The following is a 26,768-nucleotide window of genomic DNA, read 5'->3' as shown; positions in this document are numbered from 1 at the left end:
CCTTTTTGTTATCAGTCTTCAAAGGTGTAATGGTGTTTATGTAATGATAAGTTGAAAGTAGTAACTAGATTGCCGGATATTACTAATTCTTTATTACCTCTTTGAAGGCTGTTGTAATATTTATTGAAGCAACGCCGAAAGTTATCGAACGTTTACGGCAACATAAGCGCTAAAGGAATTTGGCATCATTCCAATATCACACAACTCCTAGGCTACTAGTAATACTGATTGTTGATTGGTGGAAAAACTTTGTCACAGTCGGGAAACCGTAAGGGAATTCCTCCAATAAGAAAAGAGAAAGGAGGAGTACAAAGTTTAGATTTGCTTGTAGATTGTTTAGAAATGGGTCCACACTTTGCTCTTACTAGTCTTTTTCAGTGACTTTCGAAGTACTGTCCAACCGCTGCAACCGAGACTGGTGGAAGTGAACGCGCTCCTGTTCTTTTTTTTTTATCCACTTTTCTGCTGCTGTTCGTGCTCCCGCGCAGAATTCCCTTCATATTCAGCCCGCCTTCGCTTTGCTTATGTTTTTTTTATTTGCTAGAGGGAGCCACGCTACTTCATTTGTTTGTTACTGCAAAAGGTAAGTAGAGAAAATAGGCCCAGTTCGTATTTTGTTTGAACTTGTTACATTACTATTATCAACTTTAATTATTCAAGTAAAATCTTATTAGTAGTCAAACTTTAACGTAAAACCATATATCCTTCCCCACTCCCACCCATAAATACATATTTTCGAAAGATATTTTTTTAAATCGTTTACAAGTAACACAATTTAATTTTTCAGCAAAATATTAACATTTTATTTCTGATTTTTTTAACACACACAACACCAAATTACTAACTCTGACAAAATGTGATATATCTACTAGAAACGTATTCAAGTAATAGTTATTAAATGTGGTGTTTTTCGTTTTGTTTTGCTTGTTAAAATCAAATGAACAAAGTAAATATTTTGCAGGTGAATTAAACAGTAAAATTTTGCAATTTTTTCAAAAAGAATAAGTTTAAAACGTAAAGAAATATAGATGTTGTTGTTTCAGTCTTCAACATTTAATGTATATCTTTTTTTTACCTGAACACACGAAATTATTAGTGTTCTACTTGGCTACGGCCTTCAGTTTAATTGTTCAGTCGTTCAGTACTACATATATGTTGAGTACGTTAATATAAATCTTATTTTCCTGCCAAATCAAACATTAAACCGGAAATGAATCTTTTGTCCCACACAGTTCCACTTGGATACCGGAAGTGTCTTCACCTTTCAAGTTTTAAGTGATGTATCACGCTGAATTCGGTGAGTAAACTGAGAATTCTTGCCTTCTTTTTATAAATATGTTCTGTTCTTTAACATCGAATGCTTACAGAACAGATAACAAGATCAAAAACACCCGAGGGCTAATACTAAATTGCCTAAAAAATCATTAAGCAATGAAAGAGTACAAAATAGTTTGTATATGTAAAAAAAAAAAAAAAATATTACATCAGTTATTTCTCAAATCTATCAGAAATACAAAACTCGTTTGGATATCATCCGTGTAACCGATCTTGTTGGGCTAATGAAAGTTGGTACAACTCCAAACTGTAGAATTAGAATTTGTCCTGAGAAAATGAGTTACATATTTAAAGCTATAACTTGTTTTATCACTTTTTATCAGAAAAATTAGAAAATGCACAAAGATACAATATTTAAGGCAAAGGTTTTTTTCATCACGTGATTTTTCGGTACTTTAATTCTGCAGGGTTAAGACTATTGTTGATAAACTTTTATAAACTGTATTTTAAGAGAGTGAAACTAATAAGGTTTACATTTTTGTTCAGTAGAAAAACATGGAAGTTTTGTATATAGTGTTTGGAACATGGCTCATGTGGGCACACAGGCTAACATGTGTTAATAACATTTAAGATTACTCACTAAACGTGTTTAGACAGTTATTGAATTAACAAAACAAAACCTACTTTGTAATTGTTGAACATATAAATATTCAGTACCGTGTAGTGTGTATGTTTGTGGAAATTTTCTATAAACTTTGTACAAACATTACTTAATATATCTATATATTGCCTCACGTGACAGTTAGTCTCTTTTATGCTGGTTATAAGTGTTTTTTTTTTCTTTTTACAAGTGCAACTGTTACTGCATCGAGAAAGTGACTGACAGCAGAACAATATTTTGAGTGTGGGTTTATTTTTGTCAGTGTTGTAACTCGAGGTAAGAGAGCGTCATTTGAAAACGTCGTTAATTAGGCTTGTCCTCTTGCTAGCAGTTTTCACCATATTTACGTAAAAAAATACGAGTATTAAGTTATGTTGCGCTGTCGTCGATCCGAGACGATGTCTTCACGTGCGTCTTTTAACATGGAGTTCACGTGCTTAGAGTGTCGATGCTTAGACGCTTACATACAAACCTTTTATAGCTATAAAGGCCGTGTGAGTAACAGTGACTCAAATTCACACACACACTTTCACAATTACAATCTCAAGTGCTTCTTAAATTCAACTGGAAAAACGTTAAATTTCGTTTGTTGTTTTTTCTCTACGGTATTAAAGTTGGAATTCCGAAGTAGACATAATATACAGATAACAAGACTACGTTGTGTGTGCTTGTCTAGTTTTGTATGGAAATGGCTGAGTCCAAAGATTATCAATGCTTTGGAGCAAAAATAACTACTTTAATGATGAATTATTTAAGAAAAGTTTAAACTTGTTTCAAGTAATTCACTTGTTATCAATTCACCGAGGAAGATATGATGAGAAACAATAAACATTTCCGTCATCATATTGGTAGGAGCTTGGAACAATTGTTTAACGTTAGAAAAATATCGTTGAAAATGTCGAATTTGCTATGGGACATGCCATTCTAGAAGGTTTTATATATGTTCACTGAGCTATACTGATAAATATGTGAGTTTTTTCGTTAAGTTGTAGCAAGATATTCCATGGAAAAATGTCGCTGAAGTTTCACTACGTAGTTGTATTTAATGAATTATTTGTAACGTATTTGTGAGGTTTATTAACATAGTAAGTAATGATACCATACACCAACTTGAAACTCAATATTAAGCAATAACACAACAATAAGATTTTTTTTACCCAAACTAATATGAAGCAACAAGTCACATAATTAAGGCTGAAAAGAGTATAATAATGCTCGACGTTATACAATTATCAGAAGTCTCTGTAAAACATGAAGTATGATTTAAAGCAGAAAAATAATAAGTGCAACGTTTGGATTACTTGGGAAGAAAAAGTAAGAGGAATCTTTTTGAAAAATATATAAAATTACGAGTCTTTACAGTGTAAATTAAAAAACACTATTATAACACAGAACAAAGAAGTACAAGATAAGAAACAATAATGAATGATTTTTATGAAAATAAATCGTTATAGTAACTCCGAAATTGTACGTTAATACAACACACCCTTGAAAAGAAAAAGGAAAAGATGTTATTTCGATATGGCAGTTTGGTATGTAATTTCTTTCCAAAATGTACTGTGTTGCCATCTATGCTGTTTTAAATAGTAAAATTGAAACTAGTGGTGTCGAAGTTTGTAACTGAAAGACGTACAGTTATAGTGAAAAATACCTATTTTCCCATAAATTAGCCAGGCAGAAGCCGCCCAGCACGTGCATGTGGTGTAGTTCTGTATATCGGAGTTAACGAGCTGAGTTCAAATCCGTGTGATACCATAAAATATTTCCCGAACTTTAAGTAGTGGGAGCGTTATAAGAGTATTAATCATTTCCTTAGCGTATATGGTAATAATAATAATAATAGTTTAAAAATAGGGACGTAAGTCTTAGTAGTTTTGCCATAAATTCAAATACATAAGTTGTTGGAAATAATTCTTCAAACAAAATGAAGTAAAAATTAAATATATTATGAGTTTATTCAGGTAATCTTTTGCAAATTGCGTTTGACAAATTCTATCCACTTCAAATGTTAAAGTTAAATTTTGTATTTTTCAAATGGGTGACAAAATAAACAGGAACAAAACGTACCTCACGAACTTGTTATGCTGGCTTTAAGTGCCATAATGTGTTTTCAGTGGGCTAGTAAGAGTGCCGACACTGAGCGGTAAATCGATTTTACAAAGGAAAACGTATGTGGACCGGATAAAGCTTTTTGGACCTCTTATCAGGAGTAAACAAAGCAAGTTCCTGCTGACTAATTCGAAATTACCGGTACAATTCACCACAAAGCGGCACCTTCTTTTTATTAAACGTTTTGTGATTTTCGTACGGTATACCATTCTCTATGAAACTTCGTTCTTTCACACCTGTCAGTTGAGAATTTTTTTGTATGTATTTATATAGTCGAACTATATTTCACTTATGAATACGTTAGGTTGTATGTTTTAGAATTGTACACAAGTACTACACAAAGATTATCTGCGCGTAACATCCCTATAATTTGTAAGTGATAGATCAGAGTGAAAGCAGCTAGTGAACAACACCCACCGCCAACTCTTGGACTGCCTTTGTCTCACGGGACGTGGGATTTGACTGTTACTTTTATAGTACGCTCACCATTGCTGAACAAATTTTTACGATAACAGATCGCGAACCATGATCTCAGGGATTCACAGCCTAGGCAATACTAACTACTTAACTACTTTCAGCCCCTATATTTAGTTAGTATCAAATTTAAACCTAACACTCGTACAAATGTTAATAAATACTCTAAGCCCTTCCAGTATCACACATAGAGATATCACATTTCTTTGCTATCGTTAGTAACATAATATAACTTTTCACATATGAAAATGAGTCAGATGTCTCAATGAGAACCGTATGTACTTTTAGGTTTTAATGTGGTGACAGAACTCGGTTTTTGATTTGAATATTTAAATACTGATATATTTTTATTCGTCATCACAACTGAATGCTTTCTTCTTGTCATCATTACGAATAGCATGTTTCATATTAATGTAATGTGGTTGAAATCACGCACGTCTGTGAGACTTGTTGTTCAGTTACATAGTAGTAAATAGCATATGAGCAATGTTTTGTCTGTAACTTGGTTAACTTCCAATGTAAAAGTGAATAGATGAATATACAACATTCTTATGTCTGCGAAGTCAGTTGGCTAGCAACGTAACAGTTAATAAAAGTATATACAACATTCCTTTGTCTGCGAGGCCAGTTGGCTAGCAACGTAATAGTTAATAAAAGTATATACACCATTCTTTTGTCTGCGAGGTCAGTTGGCTAGCAACGTAAGTTAATAAAACTATATACAACATTCTTTTGTCTGCGAGGTCAGTTGGCTAGCAACGTAACAGCGAGCATAGCAATATATATATATATATAAACACAATACTTTCCTAATTTGTCGAACTGGTTGATTACTGACGTAACAATGTACAGATGTACACAACAGTTCTCTGTTTGCGAGGCTTATTGGTCAGCAACGTCTCAGTAAACACAAGTACGCAATATTCTTTTGTTGTGAATTGGGATACTGCAAAATTAAGTAAGTGATACAGTGCGAAAGCTGATTAGAATATTTCAAGTGTAATAAAACAACTTATTCCTGTTTAATTATAATGTTCTGAGCTCTGTCACAATTTAAAAATATGCTTATTAATTTGAGGGTTTTAAATTTTTGTTGCATATCATTATTTTGAAAAAAAACAAAAAACAAGGTTATATACTATTTCACCAATCAAATTTATTATTAAACAAAAGTGAAAGTTTAGCTAAATTTCTACATATAGGTCTATAAGGATGGTTACATCATCTCTTAATACATCCAAAGACGAAAAAATAAAAAAACTATAATTCCATCGTTTTCATAGGGTAGACCTTCCTTCATCGTTGGCAAGAAAAGTCAACCTATCGAAGATGCTGGGTTTATAGGGTTTCTTATTTTTGTCCTTAACTGATTTTTTTTTAGTTACGTGTTTCCACATCATGACTAAATACACCTAACTAGAAAGTAGATTGTTTAAAAATGTAATTATGTTGTACGTGTGATTTTCATGTTTATAGGTGGGTTTCTATTTGATGTAGATTCTGAATACAGTGTCAATTATCATCCGATTAACTGGAGCTTCATACGTGTTTCAACACTACTTTACACACCTAATGTATCAGTTTTATTAATCTTCGTTTCATGCATTTACAGTTTCCTAGTTATTTCTATGACTTAGATATAAAATCTACTATTTATGTCAGCAGCCTTCATGAAAATGTAAGGGTAGCTTAAAGCGTAATCAGCTAATAATAATAGTAATTTAAAGTTGGATAACCTACGTAATTTTGTAAAGGTTTAAAAAACAAAACGATTTAAACATAATGTTATGTTGAACAAACAATATGACTAATTGGCAAACGAACACCGTATGTTTCAGAGTACAGGGTAGTGTTTTTAAAATACACATATAAATATTATACCAATATCACTTCTAAAACGTTTACTACATGTGTTGTTGCAATAATTATGCAAGGAACGTTATCGTGGAGTGATATTAAAGAAATTTATCAAGTTTAACACTAGCGAGGAGTGACTGGAAATATGAGTGAAAATACATGTCGGGAATGAAGCCACATGGAAATGAATACATAAATGGTTTCCAAGAATTCTCCTTTACCTCATCAATTTATCCGTTCAGTATAATTGTTACACATATTCCTATTTTTATAGCATAAAATACGACGGTTAAATAACTCGAAATAGTGTGAAAATATAGTTTAATTGCATCAATGGCAATAATAATATTATTGATGCTTTCAGGTAAATTGCAGTGATATCAAAATTTATTACGCTTAATATGCTGGTATAAGGAAATACCTGCAGATATCATGGAAAATATCCTTTCAGGTAATGTTTAAGATGTGCACTTATTTTAGAACTAATTTAAGCTACTCATGAAAATAAATAAATACGTACGTTTAAGAAATTACATTAAAGATATTTTCAATGATTATTCCTTTCTTTGAATATGTGTGATCTAGTTAATATTTCAATATAAATATTTTCAACATTTTGCTTAATCAAACTGTTATCAGTCAAATTACTAAATTAGTTGTTATTTGAAGGAAGAAGTGGTTTAACATTTTCTCTAAATCCCCCATATTACATTCTGATGCTGCATGAGGGAACATATTAGTAGAAAAACAGGTTATATTGCACGTATTAGCTATACCTTAGTATACTATGACAACTGTATTTACTGAGAAGATAAAAATTGGGGAATGTGATATAAAAAAGGATAAGAACCACAAAGTATGATGGTTAAGATGTCATGGAATGAACTTTGTTTTATCAGTGTTCAGGTGGTATGACAGTAAGTGTATTAAATTTACCTTTTGACTCCCACGGAAGCCTTACAAACAGACGAGAAACAACAAGACGATGCTTTTTAAGGAATTGTAAAACTGTTTTTAACGGTTAGACTTAATAATACTTTGAGGTTTCCAAATCTGCTTCTTGCAAGATAATTGCATGACTACAGAGGTTTTCCACTAAACAGAGAATATCTCATTTATACACCTTGTTACAAACTTTGGCATTTCAGTAGCCTCAATTACAGTTGCTCAGCACTATATAAGTTCAAATCCCTGTCACACCAAACATGATCGCCCTTTCAGCCGTGGGGGCGTTATAAGCGTTATAATGTGACGAACGATCCCACTATTCGTTGGTAACAGAGTAGCTCAAGAGTGGGCGGTGGCTAGTGATTATTAGCTGCCTTCTCTCTAGTCTTACACTGCAAAATTAAGGACGGCTAGGGCAGATAGCACTCATGTAGTTTCGCGCAAAATTCCAAACAAACCAAACCAAAACAATATCTGGATAGGAACTGGAATATTCATTGCAAGTGAAGTTCACTAAAGTCGACATTTTTCTTAAAAGGGTGTTTATTTTTTTTTTAATTTTCGGGCAAAGTTACACAAAACCTATTTGCGCTAGCCGTCCCTAATTTAGCAGTGTAAGACTACAGGGAAGGCAGCTAGTCATCACCACCCACCACCAATTCTTGGGTCACTTACTCGTTTACCAAGGAATAGTGGGATTGACCGTCACATTATATTGCTCCCACGGTTGAAAGGGCGGGCATGTTTGGTGTGACGAGGATTCGAACCCGCGACCCTCAAATTATGAGTCGAACGCCTTAACCCACTTCGCCAAGCCGAGCCGTGTGTGTGTTGTCTGCTGAATCCACCGAGGGTAATCGAACCTCTGATTTTAGCGTTGTAAATCCGTAGACTTACCGCTGTTCCAGCGGGAAAGCGACTAGTGGAATTGCTCCTAACTTAAAACGCTCCCATGGCTGAAAGGGCGAGCAAGTTTGGTGGAAGGTGATACTAACCCGTGACCACCTGGCTATGCCGGGCCTTTTCTTAAAAGATCATCTAAATTTGGTGTGGATGTAAGCGTGGTTTCTTTACACTGCTAGGCTGAATGAAATAATTCTATACATTTATTTGTATATAAGTGAAAGGCTACGCAATGTTCACTCCACCCGATCTTTAGCGTTATAAGCCGACAAGGACGAGTGCATTTATTTGGGTCTAACGGTTAAGTGTCTATGTGTGTTTTCTTATAGTACAGTCACATCAGACTATCTGCTGAGTCCACCGAGGGGAATCCAACCCTTGATTTTGTAAATCCGTAGACTTACCTCTGTACCAGTGGAGGACTAACGGTTGAAGGCTTTTGTAATGATATAAAAACTTGCATAAATGAAGCATACGATCACACTCTTTATTTCTGTAGCTTGTAGGTACATATATTGGACTATCGCTAATTGTGATTCTTTTTATTTTGGTTTAGATTTTGAACCATGTGAAAGTGATATTTTCATGTTGTTAATAAGCATCCATATTTCTATTAACATCTAAAAATTATAACTCTACTCTTGGCAATCTTGATATCATAAGTTTTGAACGTTATACAAAAATTCACCGTACTGATGAATTGCTGTACATAATTTAACATTTTCACTTCCTCAAGTTGTTGTTTTTTTCGCCAAGTTGTCAACTATCTTTATCCAAACAAGACGTTCTAACAGATCTAAGCAGCCTCATTAAATATGTTTGTATTGATATTAAAATTCAACATTTTATATAACACTTCATTGTTTAAGGGCAAGAGCGAAACACAAAAAAGGAATTTGATATTACCCTCCCTAATACACCCCCAAACAAATACTTCGTTTTCCAACGTCATATTTTAATCCTATCCATTATAATGCCTCGACGTATTTCGTTTAAACAAAACGGCAAATGAGCATCACTTTTGTACATCTGCATCTTAAAATAATTGTACAATGAGATTTAACGTTTTACTCAAACGCACGTAATAGATGTATTAAAGTAACTTTAATTATATGTTCTTCCATTGAACGAATAACATTATCTGACATCACCCTGCAGGGGACAGTTTAGTTGTAAAAGATGTAATAATATATTTTTCAAATTATTTTTTCTCTTTGATATTTCTGTGTGGCGTAAAGGAGTTTTATGAGCAAAAAATAGCGTAGATATGTTTTAGTTCGTTATGTGATACTATTTCACTCACAAGCATTTCAAACGTTTTGGTTTTTATAAACAACGCACAATACTCCAGTAACTTATAAATCAAAGAAAGTTTAACCCATTTAATGAACTATGATTTTTTTCACTATCTTATGTTGAATTAGTTAAATTTCATCCTTTATCGTGGTTGGTTTGGTTATAAATTTTATATTAATCATATTTTTAGTGCAATTAACTAACTCTAAGTTAAAAATGTTTCTCTCGTTTAATTGATATATATATATATATATACATATACCTTTTGCAGAAACGATACACAAGGTATAAATAAAATGTCATGTTTATTCCGAAATAATTAAGTCTGTAATAAACTAGAATATTTGCCAAAACCAGGTTCTTAATTATATAAGTGACTAGACCTCAATAACTCTGTAGTAACATTTGGTAGCTTACTTGTGTCTGTTGAAATATGTTTGTTTGTTTTTGTTTGTTTTTGAATTTCGCGCAAAGCTACAAGAAGGCTGTCTGCGCTAGCCGTCCCTAATTTAATAGTGTAAGACTAGAGGGAAGGCAGCTAGCCATCACCACCCACCGCCAACTCTTGGGCTACTCTTTTACCAACGAATAATGGGATTGACTGGGATTCAAACCGCGACCCTCGGATTACGAGTCGAGTGACTTAACCACCTGGCCATGCTGGGCCATTTATCATGGTAAAATGAAAAATTGGTAAAACAATGGTGAAGTGTAATGGTTTTATTGTTCATGCTATTACTATCACTAATAGCATCTCCCTGTAGGAAAGTGATGTCTGATGTAAATCAAATGTCACATTTTGAATAGTGACAACTGTGTTTCATGGTATAATTGCTCTGTCTCAGTGACATCTAAGATAGCCATGTAAATTTTATCTCTTTTGGTGGTGGCGGATTATAGATTCATTTAATGTTTAATGATGTAGTTTTATTGATCAAAATTTCGAAATTTTGATGGATAAAATCCAGTTACAGATTTACTTATATAATTTCCCTCATTCAAATGAGATTGAAAGAATATCTGATATCATATATGCATGCAAATCTTCGTTTAAGTTTCATGAGTTATTTGAATAAATAGTGACCAAAATTTTGCAAAATACTTTCTGTTTTTGACCACTAACGCTACATTGATGGATGTACTGATAAAAAATATACTTAAATATTACGAATATAATTGTATATGTCATTTCTGAAAGTCTTTATTTATAACTCAAGGATTATAGTAGTAAAAACCTAAATTACTTTTGTTCACTATCAATATTTACTTTAGGTTTTCAGTTTCGATAATTCTGTAAAATGTGTATTTTTATTACTCGTTTGTTTTGTTTTCGCACAAACTACTCGAGGACTATCTGTGTTAGCCGTTCCTAATTTAGCAGTTCTTCCATTTTTTAGCAGTGTAAGACTAGAGGGAAGGCAGCTAGTCATCACCACCCACTGCCAACTATTGGGCTACTCTTTTACCAACGAATAGTGGGATTGACCGTAACATTATAACGCTCCCACGGCTGAAAGGACGAGCATATTTGGCGCGAAGGGGATGCGAACCCGCGACCCTCAGATTACGAGTCGCACGCCTTAACACGCTTGGCCATGCCGGGCCCGTACTCGTTTGTTTAATTTTTTGTTTCTAATACTAATTACATATATTCATATAAGATAAGGAGAAAAAATTCTCATTTTTTAATGTTTTCTATTTGTCAAATTCCAATGTTAACTACCAATGAAGTCTTCAGGAATAAGTCAGAAATAGTGTTGTCATTACTTTTCGTGGCGATAAAGAAGTGACCAATACGTACACAATTAATTAACTATTTTTCTTCATCGAAATACTATTAAAAATATGAATATTTCTGCACCATATATATGTAATATTGAAATTACTCAAATGTTTGGACGTTTTACCACAAAAGGAGAAAGTTCGATTATTGATCAAAGGATCTATTCTCCTCTCCAATGCGTTGGCGATAAGGGGAAAAAATATCAGTGTGTTAATGAAACACCCTCATGTGTTCCGCCCACACCTATTCACTTTTTTATTTATCATGTGTAAGGAATTTGATCACTGATTGTATTTTAAGCCTTTGTACAATTGTATAACTATAAGGAAAAAAAGGTGCGTTTCAAAAGGGCGTTGGTCAGTAAGTTCTTACCTGAGGGAGTGACACGTTACCTGTAGAAACAATTCTTCTACTTTGCACGTATAAACAATTAATTTCACTATGACACATCAGAAAATTAGAACTATATAATCATAACAACTACTTATTTGGTCTGTCTTATTCCTAAATCTTTATTAATATTACAAACAGCATTATAATTTTCAGAGTGAATGACGTGTACTCGAAGAAACCTACAATTAATGTTTTTTGAGTTGATATTAAATTTAAGAAGAACCTTTATAAAAATAATTTTAGTCATTCACTCAGTTCAGTTGCTTCGCTTACTTTACAAGAATTGGAATAGAATGTAAAGAATATAAAGTATTTCAAAATTAATCTACAAATAGAAATTCGTCATTTCGGAAGAAATATGAATAAAACAATGTTGTACTTTTGTCAGAAAAAAGATTTTCCACATGAATATAATGAAAAACTAAACCTCAGATAGTGTTACTTTATTGAAATGCGAAAATATATTTTATGTGTTATGATAATTTCCAATCAACTGACAATTCATGAAGTTAAAAAGTTGAGTAAAATTAGAAAATACTTGATATTAATACGTACATATACCTCTATCTAGAAACATACACATTGTGTTATGTGCTGGGTTTTTCTAAACTTTGAATAAACTGTATATAAATTTTGATATTTTTTCACCCTTTTCAAATTATTCAAATCGATTCGAATATGCATTTTATGTAAGAATTACGATCAATTCTCTGTTCTTTCGAAGGAAATCTGAAGATACGTATTTAGCTGTTGAGAATATATGATAATAAAAATATATTCATATAAAAATATAACAACGTTTTTTGTTTTTTTTTTTGTCGGTAAATTAGCACGGACCTGTCATAAAATAAAAATAATCAGCCGGACAAATAACGTAATGAATATAAGTTAATAAAGGAACAACATCCAAATTTTCCAGAAAACAATATGTTACGCTAAAGTTGCTGAACAAAATTAAAAAAATAGGAAGAAAATTCAATTCTAGGTGGCTTATTAGAAAACATCTATGCAGTATTACATCAAAAGAAAATTCCTGTATTAATTAGTAACGGTTTAGAGCGACTTTCCACCTCTTGATAAGTCAAGACATTAGCATTCTTGGTCTTCTGACTAGACCACAATATGGTCGAAACTTCTACTATAAAATGGATGGCTAAAGGGAGTTTTACTTTTTCTAAACTCCCAATATAACCACTTACAAGGTTAGAGACTACAGTGCTCTGTACTAGTGCTTGGTACACTTTATAACTTCGTTCCTCGTCTGGAAAAAAAACCCATAAAAATAATCAGATTAATCACTAAATTAAAAGAAAGACCTCGAACACTTTTAACAGACAAGATAACTACACTTTTTATGGTAAGGATTACATCGTCCTAACCTTTCACTTTATGTGTTGTCCACTTATAGTTGTCATTCGGGGATTTGAAAACGGCTTATTATAATTATAATTTTCATTTTTGTGTAAGTTATAGAAAATAAAGAGGTTGAGTGGTTGTTAGCCATGTTGATAAATAAAAGCACTGCGACAAAACAACAATTCATTGTTTGCGATTTATGTCGAGTAACTTAGTAGTAGTTAAAAGTAACACGATATCGCCAGCGATCTGTTTCTTGTCAAGCAGGGCTGTTTCAATCATGTGAATATTATTTGTCGGATCGCTGGCGCATAGGTGTCTGACCGTACCCTATTGGCTAGCCAAGCTACTCTTTCAATGTGGTATCGTAGGGCCAAATTGGCTCAAAGGGATTTTTTTTTAATAAAAAAAACTTGTTCTTCATATAAATCGGTTTTATTTAATTACCGCATTTTGTCATTTGGACAGTAAGTGGACCATCAATCAGTAGTCATAAAAAAAGAATTGTAAATTTTATTTTTTTCTGGCTTCTTCAGTAATCGAATACAGTCAGAAGCCAGTTGTTTGTTTGTGATCATCTAGATATTACGTTATTTGGCATTTCACAAACCATTAAAGGTTTTGACCTAGCATTTTTGTAGCTCCCAACATTAATTAACCCCACCGCATTATTGCTGCTTTAATCTACAAAACCACATTTCTGTATGTTACTTACTGACTAAAATGTACCGACAGATACTAGTGTTATTTAATTGTTTAGATTTAACGCTGAATACTTCATATAACTGTTACTTCTGTCTCTGGAAACAAAAATCTCCTTTTCTTAGAAACGCTCATATTTTCTTAGACCTGTCCGTAAATGTGTGTTTTATGTTTTCAAGCACTATGAAGATGAGTACTGAGTGATAGCGCTTTATAAGGTCTTGTGCTTCCTATGGAACTATTAGGTTGTCCAGAAATAAATGTCGGAATTCTCACGATGACATTTATAAGCTGAATATTGAGTAACTTATCGTTGGTTGGTTGGTTGGTTGGTTTAATCCAACGTTTGACGCTTACAAGGTGTCTTAATTGTCTGCTGTTTCAACTTTACCCAGAGTAAGTTTCGCAACCCCCAAGGCAGTATGGCCAAGAAGGACTTTTGTCTGATTTTCTTCTACGACTTCAAACTTGGACGAAAAGCTACCGAAACTACACGCAACATCAACCAGAAATTCGACCATAGATCTGTTACTGAACGTACAGTTCAATGTTGGTTTCAAAGGTTTTTATATTTATACCACGAAAGTCGTGGAAGAAAGCCATCCTTAGATGAAAACACATTAATGGAAGCAGTTAAGACAGACCCTTGCACAACAGTACGTGAGCTTGCAGAAAAGCGAGCCACAAGCAAATCAAGCATTGCCAACCACCTGAGTGCGGTTGGAAAGACGAAAAAGTTGGATAAGTGGGTTCCGCATGAGCTGACTGAAGTTCAACAAAATCGGCGTTATGAGACCTGTCAAGGATGACGCCCCAAATATTGAATGAATTGGGAATCAAAGTTCTGCCTCATCCACCTTATTCATCAGACGTTTCCACAATAAATTTTCATTTTTCAAGCACTTTGATAACTTTTGAACAATAAACGCTTTCAAAACAAGGCAGCTGCAGAAGAAGCTTTCAGGGAGTTCATTGACTATAGACACTGATTTCTACAGCAGAGGCATAAATAGCATCGTTACACGTTGGCAAAAGTCTGTTGAAACAAATGGTGCTTACTTTGATCAAAGCATGTTTAAAGACACTGATTTATACTTTTCCAAACTTCGTAGTTCAAAAAGGACTTTTATTTCTGAACAACCTAGTATATGTCCATTGTCGATATTGTTCAATTTGATGACCATGTTTTCGCAATACTATCAATGACGGAACTTGCGTTGCACCAAGTTTCTGTGTGATCATCCTTATATTATATAGGTTTGTATCAAATTTACCAGAATTCACGACGGCCTCGAGTTTAAAACGACCTTAAGTTTCCAAGAAAAAAATTAGTATAAAATAAATAAACAGTAGGCTTAAGTGTCAATATGACACCAGTACAAAGTAGATAAGATAACTTCAACAAACACGGGGAAAACTAAACGTTTCTTTAGTCACCTTTAGGAGGAGCTAGCAATGCGGTTTTATGATCCTGTAAAGCCTTAGTAGTTATTGAAATCTAAAAAAACAGTTTTGTATTATAACACGGTAATACCAGAAAAATATATTTTGTGCAAGAAGGGCCCGGCATAGCTAGGTGGATAAGGCACTCGACTCGTAATCTGAGGGTTGCGGGTTCGAATCCCCATCGCACCAAACATGCTTGCCCTTTCAGCCGGGGAGTGTTGTAATGGCACGGTCAATCTCACTATTCGTTGGTAAAAGAGTAGTCCAAGCGTTGGCGGCGGGTGGTGATAAATAGCTGCCTTCTCTCTAGTCTTACACTGCAAAATTAGGGGCGGCAGGCGCAGATAAATCTCGTGTAGCTTTGCGCGAAATTAAAAAAAATAGTGAAAAAATAAACATGTGAGCTGTGAATATAAGTAACTTTTAGTTTAAGGTAAATAGCGAAAAGGAAAGAAGTGCTCTACCAAATTCATTTCACGTTTTTCAACCATTCTTTTCACATATTTGATGCTGGAATTACGCATGCTATTTATGTAAAAGAAAGTCTACAGATAAACTATACAACTTTACGGAAAATAATAATATTCATTAAGAAGATCACATAGATTGTATGGAAGAAATATAAAAAAATTGAAATGAAAATAAGTATTTTTATTCTTACCATGAAATTCACCTTTCACGCAGACTGATTCAGTTTATAGTATACATATTGCGTTAAAATACCTGACATTTTCTCAACATAATTTTCATGTTTACTTGAAGACTGTCAATTGCTGTGAAGATGCAGGAAGTATGTGTTGTCGTTTTTTTTAATTTCGCACAAAGCTACTCAAGTGATATCTGCTTTAGCCGTCCCTTGTTTAGCAGTGTAAGACTAAAGTGAAGGCAGCTAGTCATCATCACTCACCGCCAACTCTTGGGCTACTATTCTATCAACGAATAGTGGGGTTGAATGTAACATTATAACCCTCCCACGGCCGAAAGGGCAAGCATATTTGGTGTGATGGAGATTCCAACTCACAACCCTTAGATTACGAATCGAGCGCCTAAACCACCTGGCCATGCCGAGCCTGCAGGAAGTAACTTCGATATTATAGTAATCGTTCTTTCTCCAATATAGACTCGGTCCAATGGATAAGCCCGTATACGTAGAGTTAATTAATAATGCACGCACTTGCACTGTTTCGCAACAGCCTTGACCGAGCATGCCAACTTGATTCGAAGTACAGTCCATGTGAGAATATACGGCTAGTTTTATTTTTAACCTCACATTACAAAATCGTCACAAATTCAGGTTAGTGAGGTAATCGAATAGAATTGTTGTGATTATAGCTCATATGGCTACTATTTCTGTGAAAAAAGGTTGGATTACAGCTTGTATGCTTATGCCTTGTGACTTTTGTCAACTATAAATTCTTGTGTATTAGTTTGTTAACAGTAGTACGAAATATGTCTAGCTTTATTACAATGACTTTCAGAGTCAAAGAATTTTCTTTCGTAACCCTAGCTTTTGCTATGCGGATATTGATTGGCTTATGGTTTGAGTTCCAAGCCTGTTACTGTCCTAAACACACTACTGCTTGCTTAGTAAGCATTGAAGGATTCTTTCTTCGAAAATCTGTGTCCTTTATTTTGATTCATGAACTTGTTATGCGAATATCATTTCTAGGTAATTACATACATGCTTCCGTCCATAAGTCCAACCGTGGTGACACTTCACCATGGAATTATCGGGTTTTCGCTTTAAATCAAAGTTATAGGTGATAAATATATCGTCCGTGGTACCATTACTCGTGTCTGATGCGACATGCTACTGTATCAGGACATGTAGATCGTTTTTATAAAGTGTAATTAATCATAGATCTTAACTGAATTTGTGGCTATATAAAAAAAACAGAATTAACGGCTATAAACTTATATGTGCCACGTGTGTTTAAAACATTTATTCGTTGCACGTGAAACAGTTTGTTAAAGATTTAAGCCCACAAGCATCTGTTTCATATGACTTATGCAATAAGACTTTTATTAAAAGCCCAATGTTCAGCTGCATGTTTTGAACTTATATCATAAGACCTTTCTACACACCAGGGGCGGGCATCTTTATTATAATCTTTCCTGAAAACTGGTTCTCAGAAATTACAGTAATTGATTACATCAATGACACACGAGGGTACGCCAGTGGTAGGTGTCAAATATCAATATTAATGTTTATGTCCTTCTCATGAGACACATTTAATCACCAACCACAAGGAATGTTTATACGCGTATCATATTACACACTTATAAAATGCATGATGCTTTTGGTATTTTCTTCGAGATACAATTGGTGTCTGTTTAAGTTATATTATACCCGTCTTTTTTTACGTGTAATTTATATAAATCTATAGTGAGATTAGCTATGCGTTAAAAATAAAACAAATTCAAATAAGTAAAATGTTGCACCGATGAACAGCATTAGAAGAAACCTAAACACGTGAAAATGATTAAAAAAGAATTATAGCTGAAAGTGACGTTTGATTTTGATATGAAATTTCATATTTTTTCTTCAAATTGTGAACACTTTTCGTCCACTCTTTGTCCATAAATCAAGCTAAGCCTGCAAGCAGGCGGTGTTAATTTTCATTTTTACATAATCATCACACACTCTGTTAAGCTTCTTGTCTCCTGAATTTGTTTCAAAAAGATTTTTAGTTTGACGTCAATTGCTGTAGCTCCTAAACGACATTTATTTCTTACAAACATAAAATTACCATTAACTATCTGTATACATGTAAGTATTTTTCTTTTTAAGCTTGATACGGTCCTTTCAACCATGGGGTAGAAGTGTTATAATGTAAAGGACAATCATACTATTCATTAGCAAAGAGTAGTTCCAGTGTTGGCGGTGAGTTGTGTTAACTAACTGCCTTCTTTCTAGTCCATCAGTTAAAATCAAAAACAACTAGCTTAATTAGCCCTAAAGAGGCTTGGCGCAAAGTGTTTTCTTTTAATTTGACATTTTTGAAAATAACACATTGAAAAATAATTAGTTTCACAAATAGTACACAGAAAAAAAGTAGTATAACAAAATTACACTAAAATATGCAAATCATATAACAGTCATGAAGCGTTTGCTTATGGAACAATATACAATGTTCATTCGATATGCGATTTCCATAAAAACAAAATTAAGATAACTCTGAGTCCTTGAAACTTTAACTGACTTTTGTTGTTTGTACATTCGGAAACATAACGCACGTATGAAAACCATTTTATTTTTAAATAATAAAAATAGCACATTTGTTGTTATTCGTACGTTAAATATATTACATACCACAAATTTAGGTGAATATTCGGAGAAAGTATTTGAACTCACAACCCATAGACTGGGAGTCGAGTGCCTTAGCCATCAGGTCATGCGAGGCCCGTTACAGATGTTCACAAAGAAGTCCATAAACAGAATGCTACTTTAAATTGTAAAGTTTATCGAATCAACAAATAAAGCTATAAGTAACAACCATGAAATATTTCTGACGTTCTACTTCCAACAAAAATGTTTTTTTGTCCCGATATTTTGATTCAAAAAATATAAACATTCCTATATAGGATATTAAGAATGGAATCAGCCCTAGTTTGGTCTCTTTTGTTGTTGTTTAGAAATTGAGAATACGAACTTTAAGCTAGCAATAGAATTTGAAGAGTTTGTTTGTTTGTTTGTTTTAATTTCGCGCAAAGCCACTCGAGGGCTATCTGCGCTAGCCGTCCCTAATTTAGGAATGTAAGACTACAGGGAAGGCAGCTAGTTATCACTACCCACCGCCAACTCTTGGGCTACTCTTTTACCAACGAATAGTGGGATTGACCGTCACATTATAACGCCCCCGCGGCTGAAAGGGCGAGCATGTTTGGTGTGACCGGGATAATTTGAAGAGACCTGACAGGTAGTCGACATTTTGAGTATAAATATTTCTGAAACATTTTTAGAATCTCTATGTTGATAAATTAACCAATAAACCGATGACACTTAATATCTTATTTTCATCCGGGTTAGGACTATTTCTGAGAGAAGTCAAATTCAATTTGTATATACATATGTGTATACTAATGATTTAACTTACCTTCCTAAAATAAATATCTTGGTTATGTTTTAATTCTCAAAAGTGTTAGAATAGCAAGTAATAAAACGTTGTATGAAGATTTGGTTAATTGTGACTTTGTACAAAGTTATGTTCAGAAATGTATTAATGATTTACACTTGTAGTGAAACCCTTGCATAACTGCGAGTGAAATGTGAGTTTACAACTTTGAAAAACTTATAAAACTGAAGTTCGGCGAGGTTAAACTTAACATGCGTCTGCCAGTTCTTAGGATTGAAGACAAGTTTTTTTGGTACTTTTTCTCTCAAAGATCCTAATGAACTGAAAATGTGCTTCAAAACGAATGAGCAGTCGAAAGAAAAGAGCCCCCTTGAAGGGTGACTAACAGGGGACATTTGACTGACAAGAGATGATAAAAGAGGTAGCAGCAGGTACTAAAACTAACCGTTACTCGTTTCCACTGCAAGTAATAGTATTATAAGTCATGTCTGCGACGAAAAGTTTCTCCCTAATGGTTGTTCTTTCTTATAAGATCGGCTATGTGTAAGCTCACTGAATAATATATTGTGTACATCATACTTTGTTCGTAGATGCTTAAGATCTAAATAACTCAATGATAGCTTGTATAACCTTTATATTTCTGACATTACGAATTTTGGTTTTAACTCTACTGTTCTACACGCTAAAAGGTTGAATGATATCTGTTTCATTCTTCTTTGCAGGTGAATGATTTTCACATCGTTTGAGTTTGAGTTTTGGATTGTATTTCTAAATAACTTATCCAAATTTTCAAAATTACCTTGTTGAAAGGAAATAAATCTTTCAAAAAACACTTGTATTTTTTTCACATTTTAAGTGCTTTTATTTATTAGTTTTGCCAACATAAGCATTTGAAATAAACTAGTAATTAAATGTATGTTAAATTATTATATGCATCACTATGTATAACAAACATTCCTACTTAATTAAATCCAATGAATGATTTCGCAAAAAAAACACAAAAAACTTAATTAATAAAGTCGTACTTGTTATCCATTGTGAGGGCTAGTTCCAAGCAGCCAGCAGCATCAGAGCTGATTATACAATGGTAACATTGTGTGTGCATGTTGGAGGTTAATTATGAATTTATAGCATCCGGTCTTTCTTAGAAGATCTTCCTTCAAAATCGTCCTCATCACTACATCGTTACGAAAGGTTGACCCTTACATTGGTTCTAATATAAAAACTCGCAAGTCTTCTGCCGACATTTGTACTTAATGGGTCTCTAAGGGAATGTAGCCAATTTTCTAGTGGCGCCACGAGTTTAAATCACTCTAGGCATATAGACTGAAAAAAAAAAAAAACGTTGAAAGTGTCATGATTTCTAAAATTATATCCTCAGACATGAATGTTCATAGCAGAAACGAGAGTAAGATGCCATCTGATGTACACACCTCCGAAAACTAACATCCTCTAAATAAGCCTAGAAACGATGCAAATAATATCAAGTACATTCATTCTAGTGTACGAGTTGGCTATGCGGTAGAGCAGTGAATTTCGGAGCTACCGACCCAGGTTCGAACTTGTGCGAAAACCAGAAAACATTTCCTGCACTTTAAGTTGTGGGTGAGTTATAAAACTGATAGTCTATCCCTTAACATGGATAAAGGGTGTTAATTCGCTGCCTTCGCTCTAGCCAGTATATTATATATATAGATATATATATAGGACCTAGCATGGCCAAGCGCGTTAAGCGTGCGACTTGTAATCCAAAGGTCGCGGGTTCGCGCCCGAATCGCGCCAAACATGCTCGCCCTCCCAGCCGTGGGGGCGTTATAATGTGACGGTCAATCCCACTTTTCGTTTGTAAAAGAGTAGCCCAAGAGTTAGCGGTGGGTGGTGATGACTAGCTGCCTTCCCTCTAGTCTTACACTGCTAAATTAGGGACAGCTAGCACAGATAGCCCTCGAGTAGCTTTGTGCAAAATTCAAGAAACAAACAAACAATTATATATATATATTTATTGTTCCAAATAGGGACGACAAGCGACAAATAGCCTTAGTTGCTTTACCATAAATACAAAACAAATATACAGATTCACTTCAATATTGAAGTAAGTACTATTTTAGCATCTAGGTTCTTCTAGATTGATGACTATTGCTTTCTTTTCCTAATATATACAATGGAATCAAAATATTTTTTTTTAGAATAAACTATGTATTTTAACATTTTAATACCTCATTGACCTTTCAGTTTTTATTTGCATTACGTAACGTTGCTTATTAACATCTCTAATCTTTTGAAACAAAAAATGATTGTATGAAATATTACCGTGGGTAAGTAGATGATACATTCACCACCGTTACAAACGTTTACCATGAAACAGCAGACTTACAATATAAAATGTCACTGAGATAAGAAACTCTTATTTTTGGATACCTTGATTAAACACAATGATAACTTCAAATGTTCACTTGCATTTTACTTTAACTACATAAGCTTTACAATAACTATGTATAAAAGAAAATTTTATTAAAATATTGATTATACGTGCCTAAAGAATTTAATAATATCAAATAATTCTTATGCATAAAATGTTCTTCGTGTACAAGTTGTCGTTTAAATTGTTACGATCTATTTGAACAAGTAAAATATCATGAAATCATGAATGTACAAACTTCCCAATTACTCGTTATCATACACTTATCATATTCTCTGAATGTACAAAAGCACTTACGAATTGTAGGTCATTTGGTGGATTCTCAAATACGGTTGAGACGTATTTTCAAATCTGACGGCTGCCTACAGTATTTTTCAAGTTTACAGATCGTAATCCTTCAATTAAATCATCAAATTTTGTTTATAAATTTATCTGTTCTTGCTGTCAGCATGGTTATACTACAATCACTGTTAACTCGTGCGAAGGAACATGAAAAGTTAGGTTATCCGAATATAACGAGTATACTAGAACATGCCTGGAAGAGTGTGATGTAGTCTTACATTGGAATCATTTTTAGTTCTTAACAAGGACTAATGATGAGCAGCCTTGAGATATTTGTTCTGAATGTTGCGCAAAGCTAGTCGAGGATTACTCTTTGTTTGGCAAACATTATTGTAGTGTTGTGCAGCTGAACATGATATCTTATATCTGTCTTGTTATTGTTGTATTTTCTTACAGTCACATATGGACTAAACAGAGTAAAGTCGGAATAGATTTCTTAAGTCACAACATAATCGAAGTTAGTGCACACTAGTCCCATTAGAGAGAGGAAAAAAAAATTTTACAACATCTCTCTCGGCCCAGCATGGCCAGGAGGTTAAGACATTCGACTAACAATTTGAGGGTGGTGGGTTCGAATCCCCACCACACCAAACATGCTCGCCCTTTCAGTCGTGGGGACGTTATAGTGTGACGATCAATCCTACTATTCGTTAGTAAAAGAGTGGTCCAAGAGTTGACGATGTCTGGTGATGACTAGCTGTCTTCTCTCTTGTTTTATATTGCTAACTTAGGGACGGCTAACGCAGATAGTCCTCGTGTAACTATGCGCGAATCCCAGAAAAAACAAACAAATACAATATACCTTATGAGTGTAAAATTCAATACAATTAAGAAAAAAGACAACAAAAAGCTAGAGTTCATGAGACTACTTCACATACAAGACTCTGTAATACCGATCTGTTTGCAACAGCCCATCACGCCAGAGATCATACAATAAACTGTAATAAAAGTAAAATAATAAGATAAAATCGTACAGAACATACGAGGTAAGCACACAGGAGGGCGATAATCTCCACTTCGTTGATTATATGCGGCTCTCAGAATATACGGATATGTCTGTCGTTATAAATGGACGCATATTATTTTTGGCAGAACAATAAGGAATAGTATGCTACATAAGGCCACAGAATTTCACCAAAATCCAATCGTTTTTGACTGAGTTATAGAGCACAAATGGTGTGAAAAATCGGTCCCCGTTTTAACAGATATAGAGTTTTAAATTTCCCTGACCCTCCAAAACTAATCATTTTTTAATTTGGGACAAATTCCAATTATATACTCACTTTCGTCCAAATTCATTCAACCTTTTTCGAGAATCCCTCCTGACAAACACATAGTCATGTGAAAAAGTTAAGACACCCTATGAAAGCCTGTGTATTTTTATAACATTTTTGGATATATAGATATTTAATCTCAATTTTAACAATACTGAGAGATTATAGGAATATAACTAAAGAATTAAAACTGAAGAAAAGACTTTTCAAGACCTTCTATAAATGTAATTCTACAAAAATGCATATTCTAACTGAGGAAAAAGTTAGGACACCCCCACATTTATTCCCACTTAAAATGGCTCAACTCACACACAGGTGTATCACACCAGGTGCACATGATTAGAAGATCGTTACTCAGCATTTTGAATGAGGCTTGCCCTATTTAAACCTCAGACATTTAGTTTGGTGTGCTCCTGACTGTTGAAGTGAAAGTGAGAGCAAAAGAGCTATCTGAGGCCTTCAGAAAGAAATTTGTAGCAGCTTATGAGTCTGGTAAGGGATTTAAAAAGATCCCAGAGGATTTTAAAATCAGCCATTCCACTGTCCGGAAAATAGTCAACAAGTCGGCTTTCAAAACAACTGCCGACATGCCCAGGTCTGATCGTCCAAGCAAGTTCACCCTGAGAGCAGACCGCAAGATGCTAAAAGAGGTCTCCAAACACCCTGATATGTCATCACGGGACCTACAGCAGGCTCTGGCTACTGTTGATGTGAAAGTGCACGCCTCTACAATCAGAAAGAGACTGCACAAGTTTAACTTGCATGGGAGGTGTGCAAGGAGGAAACCTTTGCTCTCTAAGAGAAACATCAAGGCCAGACTGAGGTTTGCCAGAGAGAATGTAGACAAAGACCAGGACTTCTGGAATAATGTGTTTTAGATAGATGAGTCCAAATTTGAATTATTTGGACACCAGAACAGAGGACATGTTTGGCGTAAACCAAATACAGCATTCCAGGAAAAGAACCTCATACCATCTGTGAAGCATGGAGGTGGAAGTGTCATGGTTTGGGGCTGCTTTGCTGCAGCAGGACCTGGACAGCTCACAATCATAGAATCTACCATGAATTCTATTGTGTATCAGAGGGTGCTTGAGGATCATGTGAGACCATCTGTACGAAAATTAAAGCTGAAGCGGAACTGGATCCTGCAACACGACAATGACCCGAAACATACCAGTAAATCCACCAAGAACTGGCTGAAAACTAAGAAATGGAGAGTTTTGGAATGGCCGAGTCAAAGCCCAGGTCTTAATCCCACTGAGATGCTGTGGGGTGACTTGAAACGGGCTGTACATGCAAGAAACCCCTCAAACATCTCACAGCTGAAAGAATTCTGCATTGAGGAGTGGGGCAAACTTTCTTCAGACCGATGTCGGAGACTGGTAGATGGCTACAAGAAGCGTCTCACTGCAGTTATTTCAGCCAAAGGGGGTAACACTAGCTATTAGGGGGTAGGGTGTCCTAACTTTTTCCTCAATTAGAATATGCATTTTTGTAGAATTACATTTAAAGAAGATCTTGAAAAGTCTTTTCTTCAGTTTTAATTGTTTAATTATATTCCTATAATCTCTCAGTATTGTTGAAATATCTATATATCCAAAAATGTTTCAAAAATACAGAGGCTTTCATAGGGTGTCCTAACTTTTTCACATGGCTGTACATACACAGGTAGCGGGGGTTATGTTTTATAAATGAACCCTTCTACATCCACCTTGATAACATGCTGTATCGAGGACCTGGCATGGCCAAGTGGTTAAAGGCACTCTACTCGTAATCTGAGGATCGCGGGTTCGAATCCCAGTCACACCGAACATGCTAGCCCTTTCAGCCATTGGGGCGTTAAAAAGTGACGGTTATTCCTACTACTCCTTGCGGTGGGTGATGATGACTAGCTGCCTTCCCTCTAGTCTTACACTGCTAAATTAAGGACAGCTAGCACAAATAGACCTGTTTTGCGTGAAATTCAGAAAGCAACAAACATACTGTGGAAACATTCAAATAAGATAGTTACTTAACATTCTAACAAGGCAGAATGTGGACAGGTAGATAACAAAATACTAATCCTTTTATATAAAGCTCAGATTCAAATCACTGCCAATACCCCTATAGAAATTGTCTTTTTTTTAACCTATCTGAAGACAGCAGCAGATGAGAGTGGAACAAAAATGTAAGTAATTTGAACAAAAATAATTATATATATATAATCACATACGTTTAATATAAGTTTTATTCAAACAATTAAACTTCTATTCGTTCTAATAAAGTATAGAACTTCAAAAAGATGAAATAATAATGTTGGTATTCCATTACGAAATAGAAAATATTACTTTCTCGTTATACAAGTAAAAAATCTTTATTCTGAAAGGAAATTAAAAGATTACCATTCTATAATAAATTCCGTATGATGCTGAATTGAATATATTTCCGACACTTCTGCTTTAGGTACGTTATTCACTCTCTCTTAATTCATTTTAATGGAAGTCAGACATCAGGGAAAGTAGATTTTGATGAGGTTCTGAGGTATCTTCGGCCACTCCTCTGAAAGAGCGGCATTCAAAACAGTTTTATAATGCTTGAAGTGGAGTCACTTGGTAGAATGTGGCGTAAGTGTCTCGTACAAACTCAATAGAAATTAAGTCTAGTGGGCGTAAAGGTCATTCCGTTCGGTCAATCAATTCTACCTTAAGAAATGGTTCAACAAATTTTAAAAGTAAAGCGGGCGTTATTGTTCATTGTACTAATGCCAGAGACAAACTATGTCATCAGTTTGCATGTTGAGTCATCCCTATAATGTATAGTATTAATATCGGTACGTTCATGAATATTTATTTATTCCAACTCCGTACTTCCACCATCGTCACATATATCATGTTTTTGTATAGAAACGGAATTTCACCTTGTTCCAGATTCTCTTCAAATAAAGTGAAGTGCGCTTCATCTGTATAAAAGAATATTGCTTCACATGATCCTTGGTTCTCTCGATGTGATATCGGCATTATTGCAAAAGAGTTTTATTGTTTCCTGTAATGAGCTGAATGTACCTCAATGGGTACTTATAGGATAGCCCTGTTTCTAGCCGTTGATACTCTGAAACAACGGCTAATTACGATTTTAACATCTGATTCAATCTCAGAGATGTTACCTTGAGGTTACGACAATTCAGAAGTGGTAGGTAGCAGTTATCTTGTATTTTCGATGGTCATTCTCCTTGTCCAGGAGTTCGAGCAACAGTAACATTGGCTGGGAAACATTTTAAGGGTCTGTCGGCGATACTTTCAGAAACTTGTACCTAATTCACAGCAGTCTACTGTTATTGGCAAGTTTCTATTAGCCTAGTAGATCTTCACATGAGAGAATTATTAAGATGTCTTTTCTGAGGCTTATCCACTCTTTAAGGGCAACTTAAAAAGCTTTAAACTGCATGAATTATTTTAAAAAGGCAACATAAACAAAA

At 34.4% G+C, this 26,768-nt stretch overlaps 1 protein-coding gene across 2 annotated transcripts in view; it reads left to right on the top strand.

Moving 5' to 3' along the window:
- Window positions 1-356: 356 nt before the first annotated feature.
- The window catches only part of LOC143223178 (uncharacterized), a 54,051-nt gene continuing 27,639 nt past the window's right edge, over window positions 357-26,768 (top strand). The window contains exons 1-2 of one of the 2 annotated variants that reach the window (XM_076450755.1): window positions 357-583; window positions 1,233-1,297. In XM_076450755.1, the coding sequence (XP_076306870.1) occupies window positions 1,279-1,297 (19 nt within the window). In that variant the 5' untranslated portion in view covers window positions 357-583; window positions 1,233-1,278. Of the gene's footprint in view, window positions 584-1,232; window positions 1,298-20,790; window positions 20,885-26,768 lie in introns of those variants that run through there. The other variant, XM_076450756.1, reaches the window with a different exon arrangement.

Source organism: Tachypleus tridentatus, chromosome 8, assembly GCF_004210375.1.
Source record: "Tachypleus tridentatus isolate NWPU-2018 chromosome 8, ASM421037v1, whole genome shotgun sequence".
NCBI classification, from domain to species: Eukaryota; Metazoa; Arthropoda; class Merostomata; order Xiphosura; family Limulidae; genus Tachypleus; species Tachypleus tridentatus.
Note: the sequence above shows the minus strand (reverse complement) of the source record. Positions and strands in the feature narration are given on the sequence as shown.